The sequence below is a fragment of the Schistocerca piceifrons genome, chromosome 8 (genome assembly GCF_021461385.2).
Source record: "Schistocerca piceifrons isolate TAMUIC-IGC-003096 chromosome 8, iqSchPice1.1, whole genome shotgun sequence".
Classification (NCBI taxonomy): Eukaryota; Metazoa; Arthropoda; class Insecta; order Orthoptera; family Acrididae; genus Schistocerca; species Schistocerca piceifrons.
In genome coordinates this window covers 280,966,965-280,991,437 of record NC_060145.1, presented here as the reverse complement: position 1 = coordinate 280,991,437, position 24,473 = coordinate 280,966,965, and the positions used below count along the sequence as shown (strand labels likewise).

The 24,473-nt window shown below is 43.9% G+C and overlaps 1 protein-coding gene across 1 annotated transcript in view; it reads left to right on the top strand.

The window, feature by feature from the left end:
* Positions 1 to 24,473, top strand: part of LOC124711628 (rabphilin-3A) — a 1,025,602-nt gene that overhangs the window by 836,771 nt on the left and 164,358 nt on the right. Inside the window, exons 9-10 of the mRNA XM_047241806.1 lie at positions 13,531 to 13,669; positions 23,815 to 23,969. Of these exons, the coding sequence (XP_047097762.1) occupies positions 13,531 to 13,669; positions 23,815 to 23,969 (294 nt within the window). The remainder of the gene's footprint in view (positions 1 to 13,530; positions 13,670 to 23,814; positions 23,970 to 24,473) is intronic.

Genomic DNA, 24,473 nt, shown 5'->3' with positions numbered 1-24,473 from the left:
AATTTCATACAGTTATTCCTCATAAGGTCATACAATTACGGAAAAGAAAATTACAGCGCCAAGAAATAATTACTGTAGTGTAATGTCCGAAAGAACACATACCATCTTCATATATATATATATATAGTTAAGGCTCACCGGCCATTTGACCGACTTCTTCAGAGCGTGTGCACAAACAGTGCTCGAACTCTTACCAGAATCGGCGGTAACGCCGCGAGTAATGAGTATGATGGGCAGGGGCACTACGAATATAGTGCGGGACAATAAGTTGTGAATGTGGGTCTCAAGGGTGGCGTACCGTGGGTAGGTCCCTGCAGTCGCACTATCCTCTGTCTCCTCGGTGGCTCGCATGGACCGCCGGCGCGGTAGCTCAGCGTGTTCGGTCAGAGGGCTGCTCGCCCTCTGTAATAAAAAAAATTGAGTAAAGGAGTAAACTACCAACTTGAACGGATGTCTTGTGACGTCCGCCCAGACCAAAACGCAACCAACAATAACGAACAACATGAAAAAAAAGGATAGAGCGTCTGACATGTAAGCAGTAGATCCCGGGTTCGAGTCCCGGTCGGGGCACACATTTTCAATTGCCCCCGTCGACTTACATCAACGCCTGTATGCAGCTAAGGGTATTCATTTCATTCTAATTTCATTTTGACACTGTATCACACAAGCGGCTTGTAGTGAAACTGCGTGCTTATGGAATATCGTCTCAGTTACGTGACTGGATTCGTGATTTCCTGTCAGAGAGGTCACAGTTCGTAGTAATTGATGGAAAGTCATCGAGTAAAACGGAAGTGATTTCTGGCGTTCCCCGAGGTAGTGTTATAGACCCATTGATTTGGGAGACAATCTGAGCAGCCCTCTTAGGTTGTTTGCAGATGACGATGTCGTTTAGCGACTAATAAAATCATCAGAAGATCAAAACAAATTGCAAAACGACTTAGAAAATATTTCTGTATGGTGCGAAAATTGGCAGTTGACCCTAAATAACGCAAAGTGTGAGGTCATCCACATAAGTGCTAAAAGGAATCCTTTAAACTTCGCTTACATGATAAATCAGTCAGATCTAGAGGCCGTAAATTCAGCAGAATACCTAGTAATTACAATCAGGAACAACATAAATTGGAAGGAACACATAGAAAATGTTGTGAGGAAGGCTAACCAAAGACTGCGTTTTATTGGGAGGACACTTAGAAAATGTAACAGATCTGCTAAGGAAACTGCCTACACTACGCTTGTCCGTCCTCTTTCAGAACGCTGCTGCGCTGGGTAGGATCCTCATCGGATACAATTAACGGAGTACATCGAAAAAGTTCAAAGAAGGGCAGCACGTTTTGCATTATCGCGAAATAGGGGAGAGAGTGTCACTGAAATGATACAGGATTTGGGGTGGAATCATTAAAACCAAGGCGTTTCTTGTTGAGGCGGATCTTCTCATTAACTTCCAATCACCATCTTTCTCCTCCGAATGCGAAAATATTTTGTTGACATCGACCTACATAAGGAGAAACGATCACCATGATAAAATAATGGAAATCAGAGCTCCTACGGAAAGATATAGGCTTTCGTTCTTTCCACGCGGTATACGAGATTGGAATAATAGAGAATTGTGAAGGATGTTCGATGAACCCACTGCCAGTCACTTAAATGTGATTTTCAGAGTATCCTTGTAGATAAGATGTAGATAGTCGCTGCTCGTTCTTAAACATTTTTCGTGGCGTAATACCACTTTCCAATGCCCTCGGCATAGAAGGCAGCCGCCTGTGCTGTCCACCACTTATCTACGTTGGTCTGCAGTTCGTCGTCTGTGCCAAAAAATTGTCTTTATAGCCAACGGTTCATGTGAATAGAGATGAACGTCAAAGGGAGCCAAGTCCGGTTATATGGTGGGTGACCAAACATTTCCCATCGAAAACGCTGCAGGGGTGACCTCGTTGGCAGCTTAGATTTGTCATGAGGAAGGGCACGCATGACAGGTACGTTATGTGGGGTTACATGAAATCAGGTGCAATCTCGAGGTGGGCACCCACATTTGCCGTGAGACTCTACTGTTCCAGGCATCTCCACGTGCTCATTGTGTGCTCAGAACTGAAAAGACGTGACGCGATCGACAGGCATACTAGAGCCACTGACCAACAAATCGGATTTTCACTCGTTTCCATTTCGCGACCTGTTGTACCTTACTTTCTCAATCCTCGTAAAACAACAATTCCGTGCGATACATTTAACTTTACATCAGGAACGTCAGTGGTCGAGCAAGCAAGGTGCTTCGCCAAGGTATGAGATCAGTTTCCTGGAGTGGCCGCAGGATCCAGAATGTGGTAGGTTCCATGAAGGACACAGCAGGCATATACTAAATGCATGCAGTGCCGCATAAAACGGCATAACAGCAAGGAACCCACAAAGCGGAGCGATGAGCGCTCTACGAGGTGGAATCCATAATTTGCAGGACTGGTGCTGCCATCTGGAAAGTACTAGCTAGGTGGCGAGAGCTGCATATCTGATGAGTCAGTGTGCGGAGTGGAGTTCAGCTGGGAGGACGTGTTGCGTGTCCACAGTGATTTCTGTAATACTCTGTGTTTGGTGCGTGGCGATTTTACGATGGATCAGCGGACAGAACAGCGCGTGTGTATCAAATTCTGTGCGAATCTCGGGAAAAGTGCAACGGAGACCCTTGCAATGGTTCAACAAGTGTTTAGGGGACAGAGCATGAGCCTTACGCGTGTGTCTGAGTGACATGCTCGGTTCATGGTCGGCCGTACAGACGTCGAAGATGATGCTCACACTGGAAGGCCCATTAGCCGCACAACGCCAGACATTGTTGCCAAATTTCAACAATTGGTTCGTGCGGATCGACGTCGAACCATTCAAGACCTTGTGCATAAGTGGGTATTGGTTATGGGACATGTCAACGAATGTTGACTGGTGAACTGGGTATGCATCGTGTCGACGGAGAATTTGTGGCAAGGATCTTGACTGCCGATCAGAAGACAGAGCGTGTTGAAGTGTGCACGGACCTTCGTCAGACTGCATCTGATGATACAACCTTCTCACGGGTTATCACCGTCGACAAGAGCTGGATTTACGGTTATGACCCAGAGACAAAGCAAAAATCGTCTCAGACCCAAAACAGCGAGACAGGTTAAGAGCAAAGTGAAGAGCATCATCATTGTTTTCTTTGATGCAAAGGGAATTGTGCACAAATAATTTGTCCCACCCAACCAGACAGTGAATTCCGCATACTACTGTGACGTTTCGCGATGGCTCCGTGGAAACGTGCGGCGACGACGGCCTAAACTTTGGCGTCAAGGGAACTGAATGCTGCATCACGTCAACGCACCCTGTCACACATCCTTGTTCACCAGGACCTTTTTGGCAAAAAACAACATGGCGGTTGTACCCCACCCACCGTACTCGCCAGCTTTGGCACCTTGCGACTTCGCGCTATTCCCAAAACTGAAACTCAAGTTGAAAGGCCGTCGCTTCGACACTCTAGAGAGGATTCAAGAAGCATCGCTGGCGCTGATAAACACCCTCAAGGAACAGGACTTCCAGGAAATGTTTGACCAGTGGCAGAAGCGCTAGGACTGGTGTGTACGTGAGGATGGGAACTACTTGGACGGTGAAACTTCCTGGCAGATTAAAACTTAGTGCTGGACCGAGACTCTAACTCGGGACCTTTGCCTTTCACGGGAAAGTGCTCTACCAACTGAGCCACCCAAGCACGACTCACGCCCCGTCCTCACAGATTTACTTCTGCCAGTACCTCGTCTCCTACCTTCCAAACTTTACAGAAGCTCTCCTGCGAATCTTGCAGAACTAGCACTCCTGAAAGAAAGGATATTGCGGAGACATGGCTAAGCCACAGCCTGGGGAATGTTTCCAGAATGAGATTTTCACTCTGCAGCGGAGTGTGCCCTGATATGAAACTTCCTGGCAGATTAAAACTGTGTGCCGGACCGAGACTCTAACTCGGGACCTTTGCCTTTCGCGGGCAAGTGCTCTACCAACTGAGCTACCCAAACACGACTCACACCCCGTCCTCACAGTCGTCGTGCTTGGGTAGCTCAGTTGGTAGAGCACTTGCCCGCGAACTCAAAGGTCCCGCGTTCGAGTCTCGGTCCGGCACACAGTTTTAATGTGCCAGGAAGTTTCATATAAGCGCACACTCCGCTGCAGAGTGAAAATCTCATTCTACTTGGAGGGTGATGGTGACCATTAGTCCAAAGGTAAAGTTTTCAACAGATGGCAGCACCAGTCCCGAAAATTTTGGATATACCTCGTATTCGACAGACATGGATCCATGGCTTGGGTCTGGGATCTGGGATCTGGGAGATCGACGTTTTTCACCGTCCCCCCCCCCCCCCCCCATTCCCCTCCACAAAATATAATTAGCTGTCACCCCCACATTTGACGTGCAACAGTAACCTAGAATTTTAATAATAATAATAATTAAATATATACAATATTTAAATGTACGAGTAATCGTAGCACTTTACATCAGTAGTTGGAGCAGTGATTTAGTATTTTGGGAGTTACGACCCTTCCCCCTCCGCCTTCTCTTGGGTTTGCGCCTGATGCGGCGACTGCGACAGCACAACAGATCGGCACCAACGCCCCACCGTCAGTGACTGTGGCCACCTTGTACAGTTCCAGGAAAACCGAATGCTTGCGAGATATCCGGGGATGCGCACAGACTAAATAAGAGGGGCAACAGAAATCCAGAAGCGCAGGCCGCCAACACCAATAGACGGGACGTGTACTGGTTCGCTAATCTCTCGCTGCCGGCCGAGTGTGACCGCGGGTCAGCGGCCTTACTTGGCGCTGCCGCCACCGGCTGAATAATCCGCGCATGCATAATCAGCGTCCATTTTCCGTGATTATTGCAGGAAACTCTCCCAAGCTTCTCACCAGTTCACGCTGGGCGACCGGTTACCAGCAGTCTGAGGCAATTCGTAGCGAGCACTTCGTTGTTTACGCAAAGTCCTGCAGCAGTCAATTGACCCGTTTGCTCAAGAAGTGTTTCAGTGTTTGTGTTCGTGTTGCGCTGCCGTCCGGGTTTTCGATATCTAACTAGCGTTTCGCATCTGCTCTCTGTTTTACAGCATGAGTAGCGACTTACAGGGAGAAGGAGAGGATCCCCCCGTCTCGCAGAATGCGGGCATTGGCCTGTTTATTGTTAATGCGGCAGCTGCCAGTGCGTTTTACACTGTAAATAGTCATTATAGGATGTAGTCAGTATTCCGAAGTAAGAGTGATTTCAGCTGTGCCTCAGGGGAGCGTCGTAGGACCGTTGCTGTTCACAATATATATAAAAGACCTTGTGGATAACATCGGAAGTTCACTGAGGCTTTTTGCGGATGATGCTGTAGTGTATCGAGAGGTTGTAACAATGGCAAATTGTGCTGAAATGCAGGAGGATCTGCAACGAATTGACGCATGGTGCAAGGAATGGCAATTTAATCTCAATGCAGACAAATGTAATGTGCTGCGAATACATAGAAAGAAAGATCCTTTATCATTTAGCTACAATATAGCAAGTCGGCAACTGGAAGCAGTTAATTCCATAAATTATCTGGGAGTAGGCGTTAGGAGTGACTTAAAATGGAACGACCATATAAAATTAATCGTCGGTAAAGCATATGCCAGACTGAGATTCATTGGAAGAATGATAAGGAAATGCAGTCCGAAAACAGAGGAAGTAGGTTACAGTACACGTGAATACTGCTCGCTGGTGTGGGATCCGTACCAGATAGGGTTGATAGAAGAGATGGAGAAGATCCAACGGAGAGCAGCGCGCTTCGTTACAGGATCATTTAGTAATCGCGAAAGCGTTACGGAGATGATAGATAAACTCCAATGGAAGACTCTGCAAGAGAGACTCTCAATAGCTCGGTACGGGCTTTTGTTGAAGTTTTGAGAACATACCTTCACCGAGGAGTCAATCAGTATATTGCTCCCTCCTACGTATATCTCGCGAAGAGCCCACGAGGATAAAATCAGAGAGATTGGAGCCCACACAAAGGCATACCGACAATCTTTCTTTCCACGAACAATAGGAGACTGGAACAGAAGGGAGAACAGATAGAGGTACTCAAGGTACCCTCCGCCACACACCGTCAGGTGGCTTGCGGAGTATGGATGTAGATGTAGATGCATTGAAATTTGGCAAGTAGTTGAAAATAGGTAACGAGCCAGTGAGCTAGATAATCAGCCTGTTACTGACAGAAAGGTTGCTACAGAAAATAGTATCGCAGGTATCGCAACAGAAGATGTTGCCACACGAAATAATTCTGCACAGTTTCATGTGGAAAATGACAGTGCTGCTATTAGTACAATTGCTAATGAAAAATACGCTCTAGTAAAAAACGACAGGTATAAACAAAGTGTCTCTGGCCCCTACTATGTTTATATTGAAAGTAACATACAGGGAAGGGCAAAAAATATGGATACACCGCGAGGAACGTATGGTTGAGCAAAAATCCAGATGCTAAGCAAATCTACAGGTTGTTTCCTTGTATTTGGCGACCAATGGCACATGAAAAATACGCTCTCTGCCGAGATCTCATATGATAGCTGTGGTAAGGTCTTATGGGGACCAAACTGCTGAGGTCTCATACGATATCATATGAATACTAGGCAGTTGTAACATGAAGCAAAATGATGTATTCCATACTTCCATTTATTAAAAATAGAAGAGAGCAAAGAATTGGGCCTTAAGGCAGTCCTCTTTCTTCAGGTATTTCATTCTGAAATCTTATGTATATGGTTCTGTGCTCTAGGAAGGCTTGAATATCAAGTACAAAATCACTTGTATCCCCAGTGACGCTTAATTTTTGAAGCAGAATAGGAATTCGAATGTTGTCATATGCGCTCTTAACATCTATAAATACTACTGTAAGGTATTGCCTGTTGTTGAATGCCCGAAGAAATTCACAGTGCAGAATAGAAAGACAGTCAGGACCTCCCTTATCCATTCAAAATCCAAACGTTTTTTTGAAAGCAAACTCTTGAACTTCAGCCACCGCTCCAAAAAGTCTTAATAAGCTATTCAGGGGATTTCCCGACACACGAGGACAACGTGACGGACCTGTGTGACGTTGAAATCCTAGACGTTGCTTTAGGTTTGATACGTAATGTCGTTAAAGGTTCGTAGAAGTGTCGTCAATCTGGCAAGCCAAAGAGCATAGGACAGTGAATATAATCCACTCCATGGACAGAGCCCATCAAGGACTTCATCAGTCTCTTTATTTCTTTCAGCTGAACGGTGGGCATAAGAAATTGTCAGATACTTACCTACTGGGGGATGAGCTGGACTGCAGACGTAATGAGCTCTCAAGTTGTCAAGCATAACTTCCAACCAGTTGCCATCCATTTCTCCGTAGCCTAGGTACCAGTTACGGTTTCTGAGCCCCCTTATTCTGTTCCACATATCATACATTTTGGAATCTCTAACCATCTTTTCATAATAATTTATCCAGTTAAGAAGTTTTTCTGATTTTGTAACCTCTTAGTTTGATTATCTGTCTTCCAATATTGCAGACAATCTGCCCGAGACGTGGAGACCTTCTACCGCTTTAGTTCTAGACGACAGTAGCACTCACTCGTGAGCAATATGTGTTCCTCTACATCAAGGAGTTTCTAACCTGAAACGAATTAGTATTTATTTTGTGTATAGAGAAGTCTGCAGCCTCATTTAAGACGTTGAGGCAAACATAGCTCGATACGTGTTCTAGACCTTTACTGGTACTTCGTCAATTGTATTCTCTATTGCGTTTTCTGAAAAAGTGTCAGTGTGCTGTCTTGATGATCCTAATGTGTCATGCAGTAGCGACCAAACAGGAAAATCAGCAATTGGTGGTGGTCAGTAGCCTTTCGCATCACCAAAAAGTTTCACTATGGAAACCTGCACTTTTAGATAGGGTCCTTCGTTTGATGTCCTACTGTGGGCATCAAGCAAGGCGTGAGGTATGGAGACTCACCAAGCAAGAAAGAGCAGATGTTTGGCGCCATTAAATCTACCCTAAAGGTCAATATGTCAGTGTTGAAATGGTCCAGAGGTAAGGAGTGCTTCAGCATACAGAAACGTCAAAACAACCTTCTGTGAAATTAAAAGCAACGACGATTAGAGAGCAACGGCAGTTCTGCTGTTAAACACATAGGAGAGAGCAGGTAGGTGGAAAGAGTAACGGCAGTTCTGCTGTTAAACACATAGGAGAGAGCAGGTAGGTGGAAAGAGTACATTGAAGGCCTTTAATATGGGAGGACTTGACTGATTACATGAAGGAAAAAGAAATGGCAATAGATATGGAAGCCATAGGGTAGCCCGTATTAGCCAGAGTATAACAGAGCTTTGAAAGACATGTGATGAAGTACGGCAGATCAAGTAGATAACATCCTTTCGGAGTTCTTAAAATGAAGAAGGAACTGGTTGTGTAGAATCTAACAGACTGTATAATAGCCATCAGACTTTCGGAAAAAGGTCATCCAGATAATTTAGAACGTAGTAAGTGAGAAAAGTGAGAGAATTATAGCACAATCAGCTTAACACATCCATGCTTCCTCGACTGACTCGCTAAATCACCCGGTGTTAGTACCACAGGCTAGGTGTGGGACAGTTTGGAACAGCTGGTGAAATTTAGCAATAAACACCCCAGAAAATTGCTAGCTCTGTGAGATCTAATCATCAATCAGTGACTTCAGCCGGATACGGAATGCATACACTATTAACTTGTTTTCTCCTGGAGTAATTAATTTTTTGTCCAGTGAGCTTATGCTTTCAGGACTTTTCTTCTGTTTTTGACCGTACTGTGTTCTGTAAGAATGTGCGACAGTGTTTTTAACACTTTGTGCATACGCTATCTGATCCAAAGTATTTGGACACATATTATCGGATTTTAATATGGGCCGAGTCCACCCTTCGCCTTTATGACGGCTTGACCTCTACTGGGGACACTTTCATTCAGGTTTCTAAATGTATATGGATGAATGTCATCCCATTCTTCCTCAAGAGCCGAAACAGAGAAGGTAGTGATTCTGGACGCTGGGTTGTTTCTGACTCATCCCAAATGTGTTCCATTGGGTTCAGGTCGAGAGTCTGAGCAGGCCAGTTCTTTTCAGGAACGTTATCGTCCACAAACTATTGCCTCAAAGATTCGGCTTTATGACAGCATCGATTCTCATACTGAAACAAACAATCGCCTCCGAACTGTTCCTGTACTGTACGCAATACATAACACTGAAAAATGTGTTTATATGCTTCCACTTTTAGGGTTTACTTAAGGGGCCCACCCCATAACCACAGACAGCAGCCCCATACCATAACAACATCTCCTCCGTACTTCGATGTTGGCACAACACAAGATGGCAGGTAACGTTCTGCAGGCATTCGTGAAACCCAAACCCTTCCATCGGATTGCCACAGCGTGTAGCGTGATTCATCACTCCAAATCATTCGTTTTAAGTCATCCATCATCCAGTGGCGTCATTCTTCACACCGCCTCGTAAGTCGTGAAGCACTGACTGCAGAAATGTGTGGCTTATGAGGAGCTGCTCGACCGTTACACACAATTCTTTTTAGCTCCCCACGCACAGTCATTGTGCTAGCTGGAGTGGTGGTGACACTTTGGAACGCACAAGTGATTCCTTCCGTTGATTTCGTGCGAAGTGTTACAACCATCCTACGCAACGCTAGACAGTCCCTGTCCGTCAGTACTTGAGGTCTGGCTAGTCTCGGTTTATCTGCGAGTATTCCTTCTAGGTTTCACTTCACCAAGAGGCGACGCGAGCAGCTTTAGAAGCATTGAAACGTCCCTGACGAATCTGTTACTCAGTTGAAATCCGGTAATTAGTACACGCTCGAAGTCACTGACAAGCTCTCTTCACTGACCCATTCTACTGTTATTGCTTGTCTGCTGGCAGCAAAAGACCCCCGCCTCCATTTAGATTGGCGCTTCCGCTTCTCGCGACATCTAGTGGTCAAATGTTGATGGTGTTGAGACAGCAACTAGCCATAAATTTATTTTCAGTTCCTTTATTCAAAAGGTACCGTTACTGGTATCATTACGATTCATCCTCAGACGGTTTTCATGCTTTCATTGAATCATGTGCCCGCTTGGATGGCCGTGCGATCTAACGCACGGCTTTCCGGGCGGGAAGGAGCTCCTGGTCCCCGGCACGAATCCGCCCGGCGGATTTGTGTCGAGGTCCGGTGAACCGGCCAGTCTGCGGATGGTTTTTAGGCGGTTTTCCATCTGCCTCGGCGAATGCGGGCTGGTTCCCCTCATTCCGCCTCAGTTACACTATGTCGGCGATTGCTGCGCAAACAAGTTCTCCACGTACGCGTACACAACCATTACTCTCCCACGCAAACATAGGGGTTACACTCGTCTGGTGTGAGACATTCCCGGGCGGTCCACCGGGGGTCGAACCGCACAATAACCCTAGGTTCGGATGTGGCGGCGGAGGGGTGAAGTGGACTGCGGTAGTCGTCGTGGGGTTGTGGACCACTGCGGCTGCGGCGGAGACGGAGCCTCTCCGTCGTTGCTAGGTCCCCGCTTAACATACAATACATACAATACAATACAATTACAACATGTGGTGCGTTTTCTTACAGATTAATTGTCCTAAAATATAAATAATACATAATTATAATCATGCCACGCAAATGGTTGCTTTACAGATTTGCATTGGATGTAACTTACGTGAAATGTCGGTTTGGAGTGTTTGTTTTCATAGTTTTCGTCCAACAGATGTGAATACATTCCCACTGCATTCTTATCGTTGTACACGTAATTTTTTCTCACGGAACGCTTTAAATTTGTCACAGAATAGATTTCTAACATGCACCACATATTTTGATACATACAAAGCGCTTACAAACATATGAGTGTCTTGACATCTATTCTGTGACAAATCTAAAGTGTTCCGTGAGAAAAATTTACGTGTGCAATGATAAGAATGCAGTGGGAATGTATTCACATTTGTTGGACGAAAACAAGCACTCCAAACAGACATTTCACATAACTCACATCCAATGCAAATCTGTAACGCAACTGTCTGTGTGGCGTGCTTATAGTTATGTACACTACTGGCCATTAAAATTGCTACACCACGAAGATGACGTGCTACAGACGCGAAACTTAACCGACAGGTAGAAGATGCTGAGATATGCAAATGATTAGCTTTTCAGAGCATTCACACAAGGTTGGCGCCGGTGGCGACTCCTACAACGTGCTGACACGAGGAACCGACTTTCCATACACAAACAGCAGTTGACCGGCGTTGCCTGGTGAAACGTTGTTGTGATGCCTCGTGTAAGGAGGAGAAATGCGTACCATCACGTTTCCGTCTTTGATAAAGGTCGGATTGTAGCCTATCAAGATTGCGGTTTATCGTATCGCGACATTGCTGCTCGCGTTGGTCGAGATCCAATGACTGTTAGCAGAATATGGAATAGGGCGATTCAGGAGGGTAAAACGGAACACCGTGCAGGATCCCAACGGTCTCGTATCACTAGCAGTCGAGATGACAGGCATCTTATCCGCATGGCTGTAACGGATCGTGTAGCCACGTCTCGATCCCTGAGTCAACAGATGGGGACGTTTGCAAGACAACAACCATCTGCACGAACAGTTCGACGACGTTTGCAGCAGCATGGACTATCAGCTCGGAGACCACGGCTGCCGTTACCCTTGACGCTGCATCACAGACAGGGGCGCCTGCTATGGTGTACTCAACGACGAACCTGGGTGCACGAATGGCAAAACGTCATTTTTTCGGATGAATTCAGGTTCTGTTTACAGCATCATGATGGTCGCATCCGTGTTTGGCGACATCGCGGTGAACGCATATTCGAAGCGTGTATTCGTCATCGCCATACTGGCGTATCACCCGGCGTGATGGTATGGGGTGCCATTGGTTACACGTCTCGGTCACCTCTTGTTCGCATTGACGACACTTTGAACTGTGGACGTTACGTTTCAGATGTGTTACAACCCGTTGCTCTACCCTTAATTCGATCCTTGCAAAAGCCTACATTTTAGCAGGCTAATGCACGACCGCATGTACGGGGCTTTCTGGAAACAGAAAATGTTCGACTGCTGCCCTGGCCAGCACATTCTCCAGATCTCTCACCAATTAAAAACATCTGGTCAATGGTGGCCGAGCAACTGGCTCGTCACAATACGCCGGTCACTACTCTTGATGAACTTTAGTATCGTGTTGAAGCTGCATGGGCAGCTGTACCTGTACACTCCATCCAAGCTCTGTTTGACTCAATGCCCAGGCGTATCAAGGCCTTTATTACGGCCAGAGGTGGTTGTTCTGGGTACTGATTTCTCAGGATCTATGCACCCAAATTGCGTGAAAATGCAATCACATATCAGTTCTAGTATAATATATTTGTCCAATGAATACCCGTTTCTCATCTGCATTCCTTCTTGGTGTAGCAATTTTAATGGCCAGTAGTGTATTATTTATATTTTAGGACAATTAATCTGTAAAGAAACGCACGACATGTTGTAATGTGTCCGGAAGCGCTTAATTTCCATGTTAGACCTCATTTTAGTTTCGTCGGTATGTAGTGTACTTCCTCGAGTAACCGCCAGTTGGCGCAATTGAAGGAAGGTAATGTCGAATTGTGCAATCACGTCATCAACACAGATTTTCTGTAAACTTTTGGGCAGGCATTGTTGGTGATGTCTTGATTGGGCCCCATGGTCTTCCACCTACGCTCAATGGAGCACGTTATAATGATGTCATACGGGATACTCTACCTGTGCTGCTAGAACATGTGCCTTTACAAGTACGACACAACATGTGGTTCATGCACGATGGAACTCCTGCACATTTCAGTCGAAGTGTTCGTACGCTTCTCAACAACAGATTCGGTGACCGATGGATTGGTAGAGGCGGACCAATTCCATGGCCTCCACACTCTCCTGACCTCAACCCTCTTGACTTTCATTTATGGGGGCATTTGAAAGCTCTTGTCTACGCAACCCATGTACCAAATGTAGAGACTCTTCATGCTCGTATTGTGGACGGTTGTGATAGAATACGCCATTTTCCAGGGCTGCATCAGCGCATCAGGGATTCCATGCGACGGAGGGTGGATGCATGTATCCTCGCTAACGGAGGACATTTTGAACATTTCCTGTAACAAAGTGTTTGATACTGGTACGTTCTGTTGCTGTGCGTTTCCATTCCATGATTAATGTGATTTGAAGAGAAGTAATAAAATGAGCTGTAACATGTAAAGTAAGCGTTTCCGAACACATGTCCACATAACATATTTTCTTTCTTTGTGTGTGAGGAATGTTTCCTGAAAGTTTGGCCGTACCTTTTTGTAACACCCTGTATAGGGTGTCCGAATACTTTTGATCAGATAGTGTATTTTTGGTCAGTACTGTACCCTGCAAGAAGAGGGACACTTTTTTCAACACCTTGTACATGTACCTCGGTAGATGCGAATTGCCCTTTGCTTGTAAAGAAAAGTGCCATCCACTGCAGGCAGTGTCTCGTGTGTTGCAGGCCACAAAGGCGGCGCAGACGCGGAGGAAGAGAGCAGCTCGGAGGAGGAAGTGCCGAAGAAGGCGTACGCGCCGCGCACCAGCATCCTCGACTCGGCGCCGACGGGCCCGCCGCCAACGGACACGTCGGGCTCCAACAGGTACTGCCCCGGCATCTGTGGCCAAATCCTGCACGAGCTGCTGAGAAGACTGTGCGGCCAGACGTGAGCCATAGCGCCGGGGTCCGCTGAGGCCTCTGCGGCTGCGCACCTCCCGGCATGCCGCTTGCACACTCAGGGTCGGCTTGGCTAGAGGGTTGAGCGGACGCACTCCCGTCTCACCGCGGTCCACAGCTACCACAAGTGTTCCTAGTACTCGCGGCCTACTCACGAGCAGCTTCACCCAGTTCGCAACCACCCCCGTAGGCTGCTTAACGGTGCAGGAGCTTACCTAACACAAATAAACGCTTCAGCTTCAGTAACAGGTCCACGAACAGCTGTTCGTGAACAGTGCAGTGAAAGTTCCTGTTTGTACATAAAAGTATGCTGTAAACGTCGAAGAAAGCACTAACTAGTAGCATCTCAACCCAGAAATTCCAGACAGTCCTGCACTTCCACACTATATGGAAATACGAAATATATATTTTACTGTAGTGCGTTTTGAACGAAAAATATATAGACTTTATATCAACTTAAATACGTGTAATTGTATGTTAAGTTAGTTATCACCCACTTTTAGTTAAGCCCTTCATCACACCCCTAGTTTTTTTTCCACCCCTAGAATCCCTTTGTGATGATGCAGCATGTTGCAGCCAGCATGAGAAACTTATAACAGGTAATGGAAACTTGTCAGAACTTGAAGTGGAGAGAAATACATTGCAGAATCTGGAAAATGAAGTAAGAAATGTGCACTGGAAATGTGAATAATGTGGATGAGAAAGGCTGTACTCATCAAAAGTGGACATCGCGATCAGGCGAACAGAAAACAAAGAAACAAGCTCATTTCAAACTTATAACAATAGTCTTTCAGACAAATTGGTACCAGAGCTTCTACAATCAAAAAATCTTCCTACGAATTTTAACGAAGAGAATGGTAAGACGACAGCTGTGGGATAATAGGGCTGGATAAAAAGTATTGGCAACACTGCCGTAACATGTCAAATGGCATGTGTGCTGCCTGTAGCAGATAGCAGAAGACCAGTTGAAGAAGTACAGTGAGTGGCTGAATCTGTTGCAGTGTGTACTGTTCGAAAGTGCGCGAGGCCATTTCAAGCGCCCTAACAATATGTTTACGAAACACGGAAAAAATGGATCAAGATTGAGGTGGTACATAATCGGAGCAAACAACAATGTGTTCGGGGACTGCGTGAGGCATGTGGTGATGCAGCATTGGCATATCGTATGGTGGCGAGATGGGTGAAAGTGTTTTGGAATGGCAGGAATATCATCTAAGATCGGTCCATTGTATGGAAACGCCATGGTTCTCCTGACCCACAGCACATGCTCTGCGAAGCAGCTGGTGGCAAAGAGATGGCTATTGTGGCTTACAGTACCCGGGGGCTAATCTGCAGTACATTGCACCATAGGTACAGATGGTCACTGCACCTTCATCTCACACTGAGAAGAAAGCGAGGACACCATCTAGTACAGCGTCTCATCATCCTTCATGATGTCAGAAGGTGAGACCCATGCAGGAGTTCCTGCATACATGGGGATGGGAGATACTGAACATCCGCCGTATTCATCCGATATGAATCCATGCGATTACGACCTGTTCGCCAAAATGATGAAGCCTCCTCATGGCATAAGCTAAAGCACAAGAGAAGATATCATCTGTGCCATAGCGTGGTCCCTGCTACAAGTGGATGCACTGACAGTTTACGACGACTTGCATTTGTGTGGGGAAGTATATCGAGATGCAGGGCTATTATACTGACGGCATGTAATATGATGAACGTCTGTCAACAAAAGCTGGTATGAATTATAACGGTGTTGCCACTACTTCTTATCCAACCCTTATATATCGAGAGGTAATATCGAACCGTTGTCAGTATAGTACTAAAAGAGATGCAAAGGACACTCATTCCACTCTGGCAACTTTAAACTTCATGCCTTATTCTTTCTTAAAGGCCTGATTGAGACCTTCACTTCTGGCGAGTGTAGCTTTCTGAAGAAATGTCTGAATTGGGTAGAACCTCAAGAAAGGAATGATATTGTGATTCGACGTTCCGTAACGTAATACACATTATTTACTGTTTCTTATACTTAATTATAAAGAAATAAATTTCAGGTAGAGATCCTTAGATTATATTGCAAATTTCATTGGACTGGTGCTCAGTACTATTAACTCAGGTTTTTCCTTGTTTTCAAAACAAGTCACGTGGTGTGTTTTGTGAACAAAAGAAGTTGTATGTATAAAATACTTGGGCTGTACTGCGGTACTAGACGCGCCAAATGTGTATTAAATCTCTACCAGTCGAAAAATTCCTGCAATCTCCTCATTAGGAGTAAGACTGTCTACTGACTCTGCTTCCTTCCCCCTGTCTCCCATTTGTTGCTTCAATCCCTCACGGGTATAAAGTGGGCTACGAGACTTTCAAAATTAAGAAGCTCTTCATTTCATTTGAGAAGACTCGAACACATCATTCTTGGAGAAATGCGCTGATACAAAAGTTGTCTGCCGTCGGCAGCAAGCAGTCCAGCACATTTGTCTTGCCCATTCCCATAGTGCAGCGGCTAGCGTTACTGCCATTCATGTGAAGTTCAAGATCATCAATAACCAAATCTCATTTTGGAATGCTGTGAAATGAAATCCACTACATCTCATGTGGCCAAATTAGAAATTGCTGTATGAAGTAGTAGTAGTAGTAGTAGTAATAGTGCTGTATGAAGCAAAATGCGAAGCTGACAGGCTATCTCCAGCAGTGGGGTTGAATAGAGAGGGTTTCATAAGGCTGGAAGCCACAAATAATTATTATCATCGTTATACAACATCAAAAAAAGTTTTGCATCACCCCAGTTCCCAGAATTCCTGAAGATAGACGTTGACTGCGGATACCGTATCACAGGCACAGTCCCTTTCGCTGTTCAGGGATGTCACTAAACCCGCACAAAGAGACAGGAACTGTCGATGACATGCCTCGCTCAGGCCGCCCAAGGGCTACTACTGCAGTGGATGACCGCTGTCTACGGATTATGGCCCAAAGGAACTCTGACAGTAACGCCACAGTGTTGAATAATGCTTTTCGTGCAACCACAGGACATCGTGTTACGACTTTTACCATTCAAACTGTGCGCAATTAGCTACATGATGCGCAATTTCACTGCCGACGTCCATGGCGAAGTCCATCTTCGCAATCACGACACCATGCAGCGCAATACAGATAGGCCGAACAACATGCCGAATCGACCGCTCAGGGATGGCATCATGTTCTCTTCACCGATGAGTTTCGCATATGCCTACAATCAGACAATCGTCGGAGACGTGTTTGGAGGCAAACCAGTCAGGCTGAACTCCTTAGACGCACTGTCCAGAGAGTGCAGCAAGGTGGAGGTTCCCTGCTATTTTGGGTTGGTATTATGTGGGGCCTACGTATGCCGCTGGTGGTCGTGAAAGGCGCAGTAACAGTTTTACGATACGTGAACGCCATCTTTCGACCGATAGTGCAACCATGTTGGCGAGGCATTCGTCTTCATGGACGACAATTCGCGCCCCCATCGTGCACATCTTGTGAATGACTTCCTTCAGGATAACGACATCGCTCGACTAGAGTGGCCAGTATGTTCTCCAGACATGAAACATATCGAACGTGCCTGAGATAGATTGAAAAGGGCTGTTTATGGACGACGTGACCCACCAAACACTCTGAGGGATCTGTGCCGAATCGCCGTTGAGGAGTGGGACAATCTGGCCTAACAGTGCCTTGATGAACTTGTGATAGCATGCCACGACGAATACAGGCATGTGCCAATGCAACATGACTTGCTACGGGGTATTAGAGATACCGGTGTGTACAGGAATCTGGATCACCACCTCTGAAGGTCTCGTTGAATGGTGGTACAACATGCAATGTGTTGATTTCATGAGCAATGAAAAGGTCGGAAATGATGTTTATGTTGATCTCTATTCCAATTTTCTGTAAATGTTCTGGAACTCTCGGAACCGAGGTGATGCAAAACTTTTTTTTATGTGTGTAGCAGATGTAGCTTACATTTAACAAAGAAAGCTCAGTAACACCAATACTCAGTCTTGCTTCCAATGGGGAGTTTGAATGTTGGAATCGAAGTGTTTTAATTCACATTTGAGGCTAGTAGTACGTCGCTTATATACAAAGATACTGCCACGAAATATTCTATGGACAAATAGATCACATAAATATAATTCGCCATATTGGCGGATGTGTTTTCCATGACTTTCTTACAATAAAGGACATACAGGGTGTCCCTCCTAAGAGTCGTCAGATAGATTTTCTCTGCTATTTCGGCCGATATGCACAATTTAGTTCTTGTAATATGTATCTTGAATCAAGCTACACAAATACTGCTTGTCATGTCTTTCATGAGATGGCCAGTGTCGATAGAGTGCGTCGATTTGTTTCCTACTACAAACAAGATGATTTCTGAATCGGAATTTTACATGCACTCTATAGAGTGGTCCCAAATTAATCTAGCGCGATATTTTTGCTATCAGCATCTATTAACAGGGTCAGTAAAACACATAGAACAACCAGTATTGCAGCAGCAACAGCAACGCGCTGGCTGCGCTGACTGCTGCGAACATGCAGCATCGCTGCTCGGTTGCTGTTGGAGTACTGGCTATTCTTCGAATTCTCCTGTCCCTGTTAACATATCGGCAAAACCAATTTCCTTCTAGGCTAATATGGAGTCGTTGTGGCGAATGAGTACCTAAAGAGCCCCTTGAAAAATCTGTCTACACTCAGCGTTGCATGAAAGATGTGATGAGCAGTATTTGCTTCAGCTGACTCCAGCTACACATTGCAATATCGAAATTGCAAATATCTCCCGAACCGACTGAGAAAACGTGCTTGGAGATTCTTAGGAGGTATACCTGGTATGTATGTACTGCAACCAGTCGTATTGTTTAATGATTATCAGTCTTGTGTCATTAGTTTATTAGCAAAGCATTTAGAGCTACTAGTGCACATCTAGAGGCATCACGACATGCAGATCACTTACATGTTACTTATGGCACTAATACTATTAACTAAAATACTGTTACTTTCTGGAATTCCCAGGGACTTCAATAATTCCAATTCACTTGGCTCCCAGCATAGGAATTGAATAAATGTATGGAAACTGTCTTGCAAAATACGTGGTGAATGTTTTTCTTCACCTGTCGTATGTGTATCCACTGGTTACAGCGATGGTCGGGCATATGTCCTCGCTTTTTTAGAATTTTTCTGCACTTTTTAAATCACGTTCCGCGGTGTTTTTAACGTGAGGAAAGCAAAGTATAATGTACTAATACACAAAACTGTTTTCTTTGCACATTTAGCTACATCTTCCAGGTACTTCTATACATCGTCGCCGCTCCGACTTAGACATTTGTCGCAGCGTTATACCAAATTTCCAACACGATCGTCATAGAAGGCAGCTGCCTGTGCTGCCCGATAATTCCCTACACTGGTCTATAGCGTGTAGCCTGCGCCCAAGTGTTGTCTTTGTATCCAGCGTTTCATGTGAATAGAGATGATACTCAGGACGAGCCAATTAGGGCTGTGTTGTGGGTGATCGATCACTTCCAACCGAAAAGGATGCGGGAGCGTCTTCACTGCCCCTGCAGAGTGCGGCTGAGAACAGCCATGAAGAAGGAAGTGCGTGGCAGTTGTGTTAGGTGGGCTGCGTTCATTAAGGCGAAGCCTCTCAGCAGGGTCTCCTACTTGGTGGGAAACATTGTTGTTCTAGGCACCTTTACTCGCCCACAGTGCGCTCACAACTGAAAAAAGCATCTTGATGCTATCGACAGGCATACTATAGACACTGCCCGAAACGTCTGTGAAAAGCCTCGTTGGATTTTCACAGTGGTTTCCATTTTGCGACCGATCATTCTTCACTTTCCTAATACCTCTCGTATTTGCACAAAACATTAACACAAAGTGGCCACCATATTAACACTATTATTTCTTAAAATTAGAGCTGAACAAATGATAGGCACGTTCCAATAGGCTCAACATTTTTGATGCATCACAGAGATTGCTACTGTATCGAGCACTGCTCGAAAAGTCAGATGACATTTGGTCATGTGGTGCAATTGTATTACCTTGACCTACATAAGCAATCTGATGTGAATGCCTCACACTATGGGACCAAGTGAACATTCAAGAGATCCAGCATGAAGCAGTGTGATGCAGTCCTACATGTACAACACTGTCACAGGCGAAGTGCTTCAGTGGATGTACCTGCTGCTATGAAATACTTGTTATCCAATTCTAGGAAAACTCGAGTTTCATGACAAGAATTGATTGTTTCACATCTTGCAGAGCGATATCTTCACTCTACAAAAGACTGAATTTCTTTTCGTTATTCGTCATAGTTACTGTGCTGCAGCAAATTAAGTAAATCAGTGCACGAAATTTTTAAAATTTGCGGTAGTAAAAAGGCGTTGTGAAGATCTTCTGTATGGTTCATTTTACATCATACATTGCTGTGTGTGAGAATTGTACTTAGAGCACATTGATGTTCTCAAGGTATTGGTTTTTATCTCTTTGGGAGGGTCGTTTGCAGTGTGCTCGGATCTGACCATACGCAACGTGAATCACGTGGTCGTAACACACATCGTATTCCGTAAACGGTTCAGAATATAGAACCAAGGTTTTCTACATATGATAGCATGCAGAGAGATGCATATTTTCTGTATGATTAATACTTGGAACTTCTTTATCTATTGAGATATGGAAGTAAATATAATTTTCTTTTGATGGAATGATTAATTTTTTCAACAACATTTAATATATAGTCAGAGAAGAATATTGTGGCATTGCATGCATTAACACTGACAGTTTTCTATATGGGCTATTTAGCTTTAGACGAGACTTGTTTGTTGTTATGTCACAAGATGTAATCACTACATAACTACATGTTTTAATTATTTCGATTTACAATGTGACATCTTGTTTATTTACAGGCTTTAGATTCTTTCTTGCTACATGTAATGATACCAGCTTGTCAACGTTACTGAAATGGTGTTCATATGGGGACTACTGATACTCTACTTTGTTCCTTTTAACCTGTGATACCAAGTACCATGTATAATTTCCTGTCACCATCTTCAAAATTTACAAGTCCTGCAGAACAAACGGTGTACTATATGAGTATTCTCACTGGTCAAAGACTTATTAGTAATTATGCAGGGCCACAATTATTTTTACGGTCCACTTCAACTGTAATGACACGATGCTTGATTCTTTACTTGACTACCTGACAACCAAATAAAGTACATTAAACTAACTGTAATTGCGATCAGGATACTAAGTTACAGCGGCAAGACTCCTCATGCAGACAGTAGCGTCACACATAACCTGATTGCAAAAAAGTGAAAACTCGAGAACTAGACTAAATCGTGAATGTGATCATTTATTTATCCATTCATTTATTGGTTTCTTTTTATAAATATGAGCTGCACTCTAGAAGATACAGCACTCTGTGTTGTGATTACTATACACACAAGAAATGCTCACAACAAAGTCTTCTAAAGTATACTGAGGTCTCGGCGTTTCACATACAGTAACAGGCTGTATTTCGTGGAGAACTGTTCTTGCAATGTGTATGCCATTGCAGGATGCAACCCAGCATTGGTCTGACTGATTTCCTGCCACTCTTGTCTCCTTTTTAAACGAAATTCCCCTAGTGTATTTTCATTTAGAAGTAAGAGTTTCTGTTGTGTAATAATTTTGATACAGTCCATAGAGATCAAATAGCATCTCTTATAGGATCAGCAGCTTCATGATGGATATTAAATCTTGTTGCAAGGTAGTTTATAGAGACCTCTTACCCCACACATCCACTTTCTCCATGACCTATTGTTGACATTATCCATTTTTTTTGTCTTAATTCCTGTACAGTGTTTTCCAAGCTCATAAAGTTGAAAGCAGTTTTTAGTGTGAGATGCTGCACCATCAATCACACACGTGGTCATTTTTAGGAAATGTATGGTTCTAGATTCTACATCATCAGTTAACATACTGACAGCATACCATGCATGTGCACTGTCATGAATGAGGTCGTCACTGAAAATATCAAAACGGAGTGATGTTCCAAGGAAGTGAGCAACGCATGTAAATATTGACTCTTGTGATGTGTTCCAGTGGTAACTTTGAACTTCGTTCTGCAAAGCAACAGACCAGTTCTCAGCAAATTCGCAGGAATCGGCTGGTCTTTACAGTGCCAACCTGAAATCTGCTGAATCTGTTTTAATTGCTTGCACAAAAGAAAATACCAGGAAAAGTTAACCGCCAAGGAGTTAGGGCCACCCAGACCAGATCCATTGTCTGATAAAGTGACGAAATCAAATAAGCGCGACTGCAAGCAAACATTTAACAAATAAGCGTATAATAAGTGTAAGTTGTTGTGTGAGTGCAACGTAAGAATGTCTGATTTCAACCCGGAAGTTAATTCGTTAAGTAACACATGTGTTAGGGACTTTATACATTTTCCTGACAAAATAAAAAAAAACACCAAAACTCCCACTTACACAAAAATGCGAAACAGGGAGTAGTGAAAGCTTAAATATTACCTCATTCTTGCCACAAACTGGACTTAATTATATAGAAAACAACAAAATTCCACAAAAACTGTTCTTTCTTTTCTCAGATAAGTTATGCATGTTGTTACTGTTATATTATTATTATTATTATTATTATTATTATTATTATTGACAGTAGCTGAAGTTGTATAAATTTGTTGATTAGCATAACTGCTGTACAGCAGATGATATTAATTTCACGCTCTCATATTTATGTGAATTTAAAAATTTCTGAACACCCAGGATGTATACTTACGAGCCGCCACTGAATCTAAGCGAAGCATCTCTGCTAATGTATAACATCTTTGATTGCCGAAGTTTTTCAGAACATCTAGTGTACACCGACTATCTCTCTTAAGAGTTGTTAGGCGCATTTTCTCTGGTGTTATGGCAGATATATGCAATTTCGTTTTTGCATTGTGTGGCTGGAGTCAGCCGAAGTAGTTACTGCTCGTTACGTCTTTCATGTGTGGGGGTCGCGAGCAGAACATCCGTAGACGCACAGTGAAGGATAGCATTATTCTGTGGCGGCGCGCACAAGGGAAAGCTTGTTTACTCTTTGATTATATATAATAGTTCTTTCATTATTGATTCAATGTTAATATGAGCTTTTCGTTGCAATAAAAAATAAAATATTATAGCCTAACTACTTCGTGAGTCTTTCTGAAGATTGTAATAAGTAGTACGTGGCTAAACATGCGACGCCCAATGTCAACCAGAAAGCGTTTTTGGACTGACTCTAAGCAAAAGAAAATTGCAAATATTTGCGGAAACACTGGAGAAAATGCGCCTGGCGACTCTTAGGAAAGACACTCTGTATATGATGGCCATCTTGTAATCATATTATGATGGTCTGTGCAAATATAATGAAATAATCTTTCATAAGAATAACAAATGCGTAGAATTATTATGTATTAGTACATTGTACAGAGTTTTTCTCAGTTAAAAATCATTGTGAAATGTGAAACGTGATTTGAAATAGTGTGAAAAAAAGGGCTTCGTAGCGAGGACAATGGTCGACAAGGTAGTACCTAGTGTACGAACATGTAACCCTCTTAATGTAACCAAAAATTTATGCCCCAGAACATTTTTAACAAGCAATCAATCATACATTTATTCCATTTCTACATAGTAGGACAAATGTTTTGTCTTAACGAAGACCCTGGAAATTCAACAAATTAGTGACAATTTAGTTAACAGTATTAGTAGCGGAAATAGTATTTAAATTATTTGTATGCTGTGATGCCATATTATTAACACTAGTGATTTGAGACTAGGCGCTAGTAAATCAACATTTTAGATTAATGATGTTTTAACAAAACATTGTGACTTGTTGCTGTACGTACTCCTATCTTTTAGAAATCATAGACTTTGGTACAAGAAAAAGTAATAAGAAGACTGAACATTGTGCAATTGACAGTTCATTTCTGTTCAGTTAAGCAAAAGCAGAGTCACATAAGTTGCTGCGCGGCTATTTACATTGACATACTGTGTAAGTTGTGACTGGCGTGGAGCAGTTGGCTGATGACTGGACTTTTACTAACAGCAGCTCTGGCACCCGGCAAGGCAGTCTGGCCGCGGGTGAGCCTAGCCTGCGGGCTACTTCTCCCGGCGTCCCGTCTCAGAGATCAGAGTCCCTATCACTGGCTAGTGACGGAGATCTTTCGGTAGGGCAGCCGGGCAGTGACACTCACCGTGCAAGTGAGTTACGCGTCACACAGCTTCGGTTTGTGTGACCACACTACATGTTTTCATATTTCTCTTAGTCTGTGTTATCGCTAGCAGTATTGCTTACATAGTGCTTCAAACTAACCTAGGCAAGTACTTTGCATACTTAGTATTCCAACCCAGCAGGTAACACCGTTCGTCATCACCTTAATGTTTAGCACATATTTTAACATCTATATTTTATTCTTTATCCCGACGCTTACTAACGTCTCCCTCTTCCTTCTCTTTTACATTTTTATTTTGTTTTAAATTACGACTACATATACCAAATACTTCACACGAATTTTGTTTATTATTGTTCTCTTTCATTCTAATTTTTTTGTGTTTGGGGCTGTCAACACTCTGAAACAGGAGAGCTCGAAAAAACCTGTTAATTGGAGAAGAACTGTGTGTTCAAAATTTAAAGAAAATACTTGATTTGAACGACATGAATAGGTGGAAGAGTCTGACTGGTTCAATATTTCGACGACATGGTTT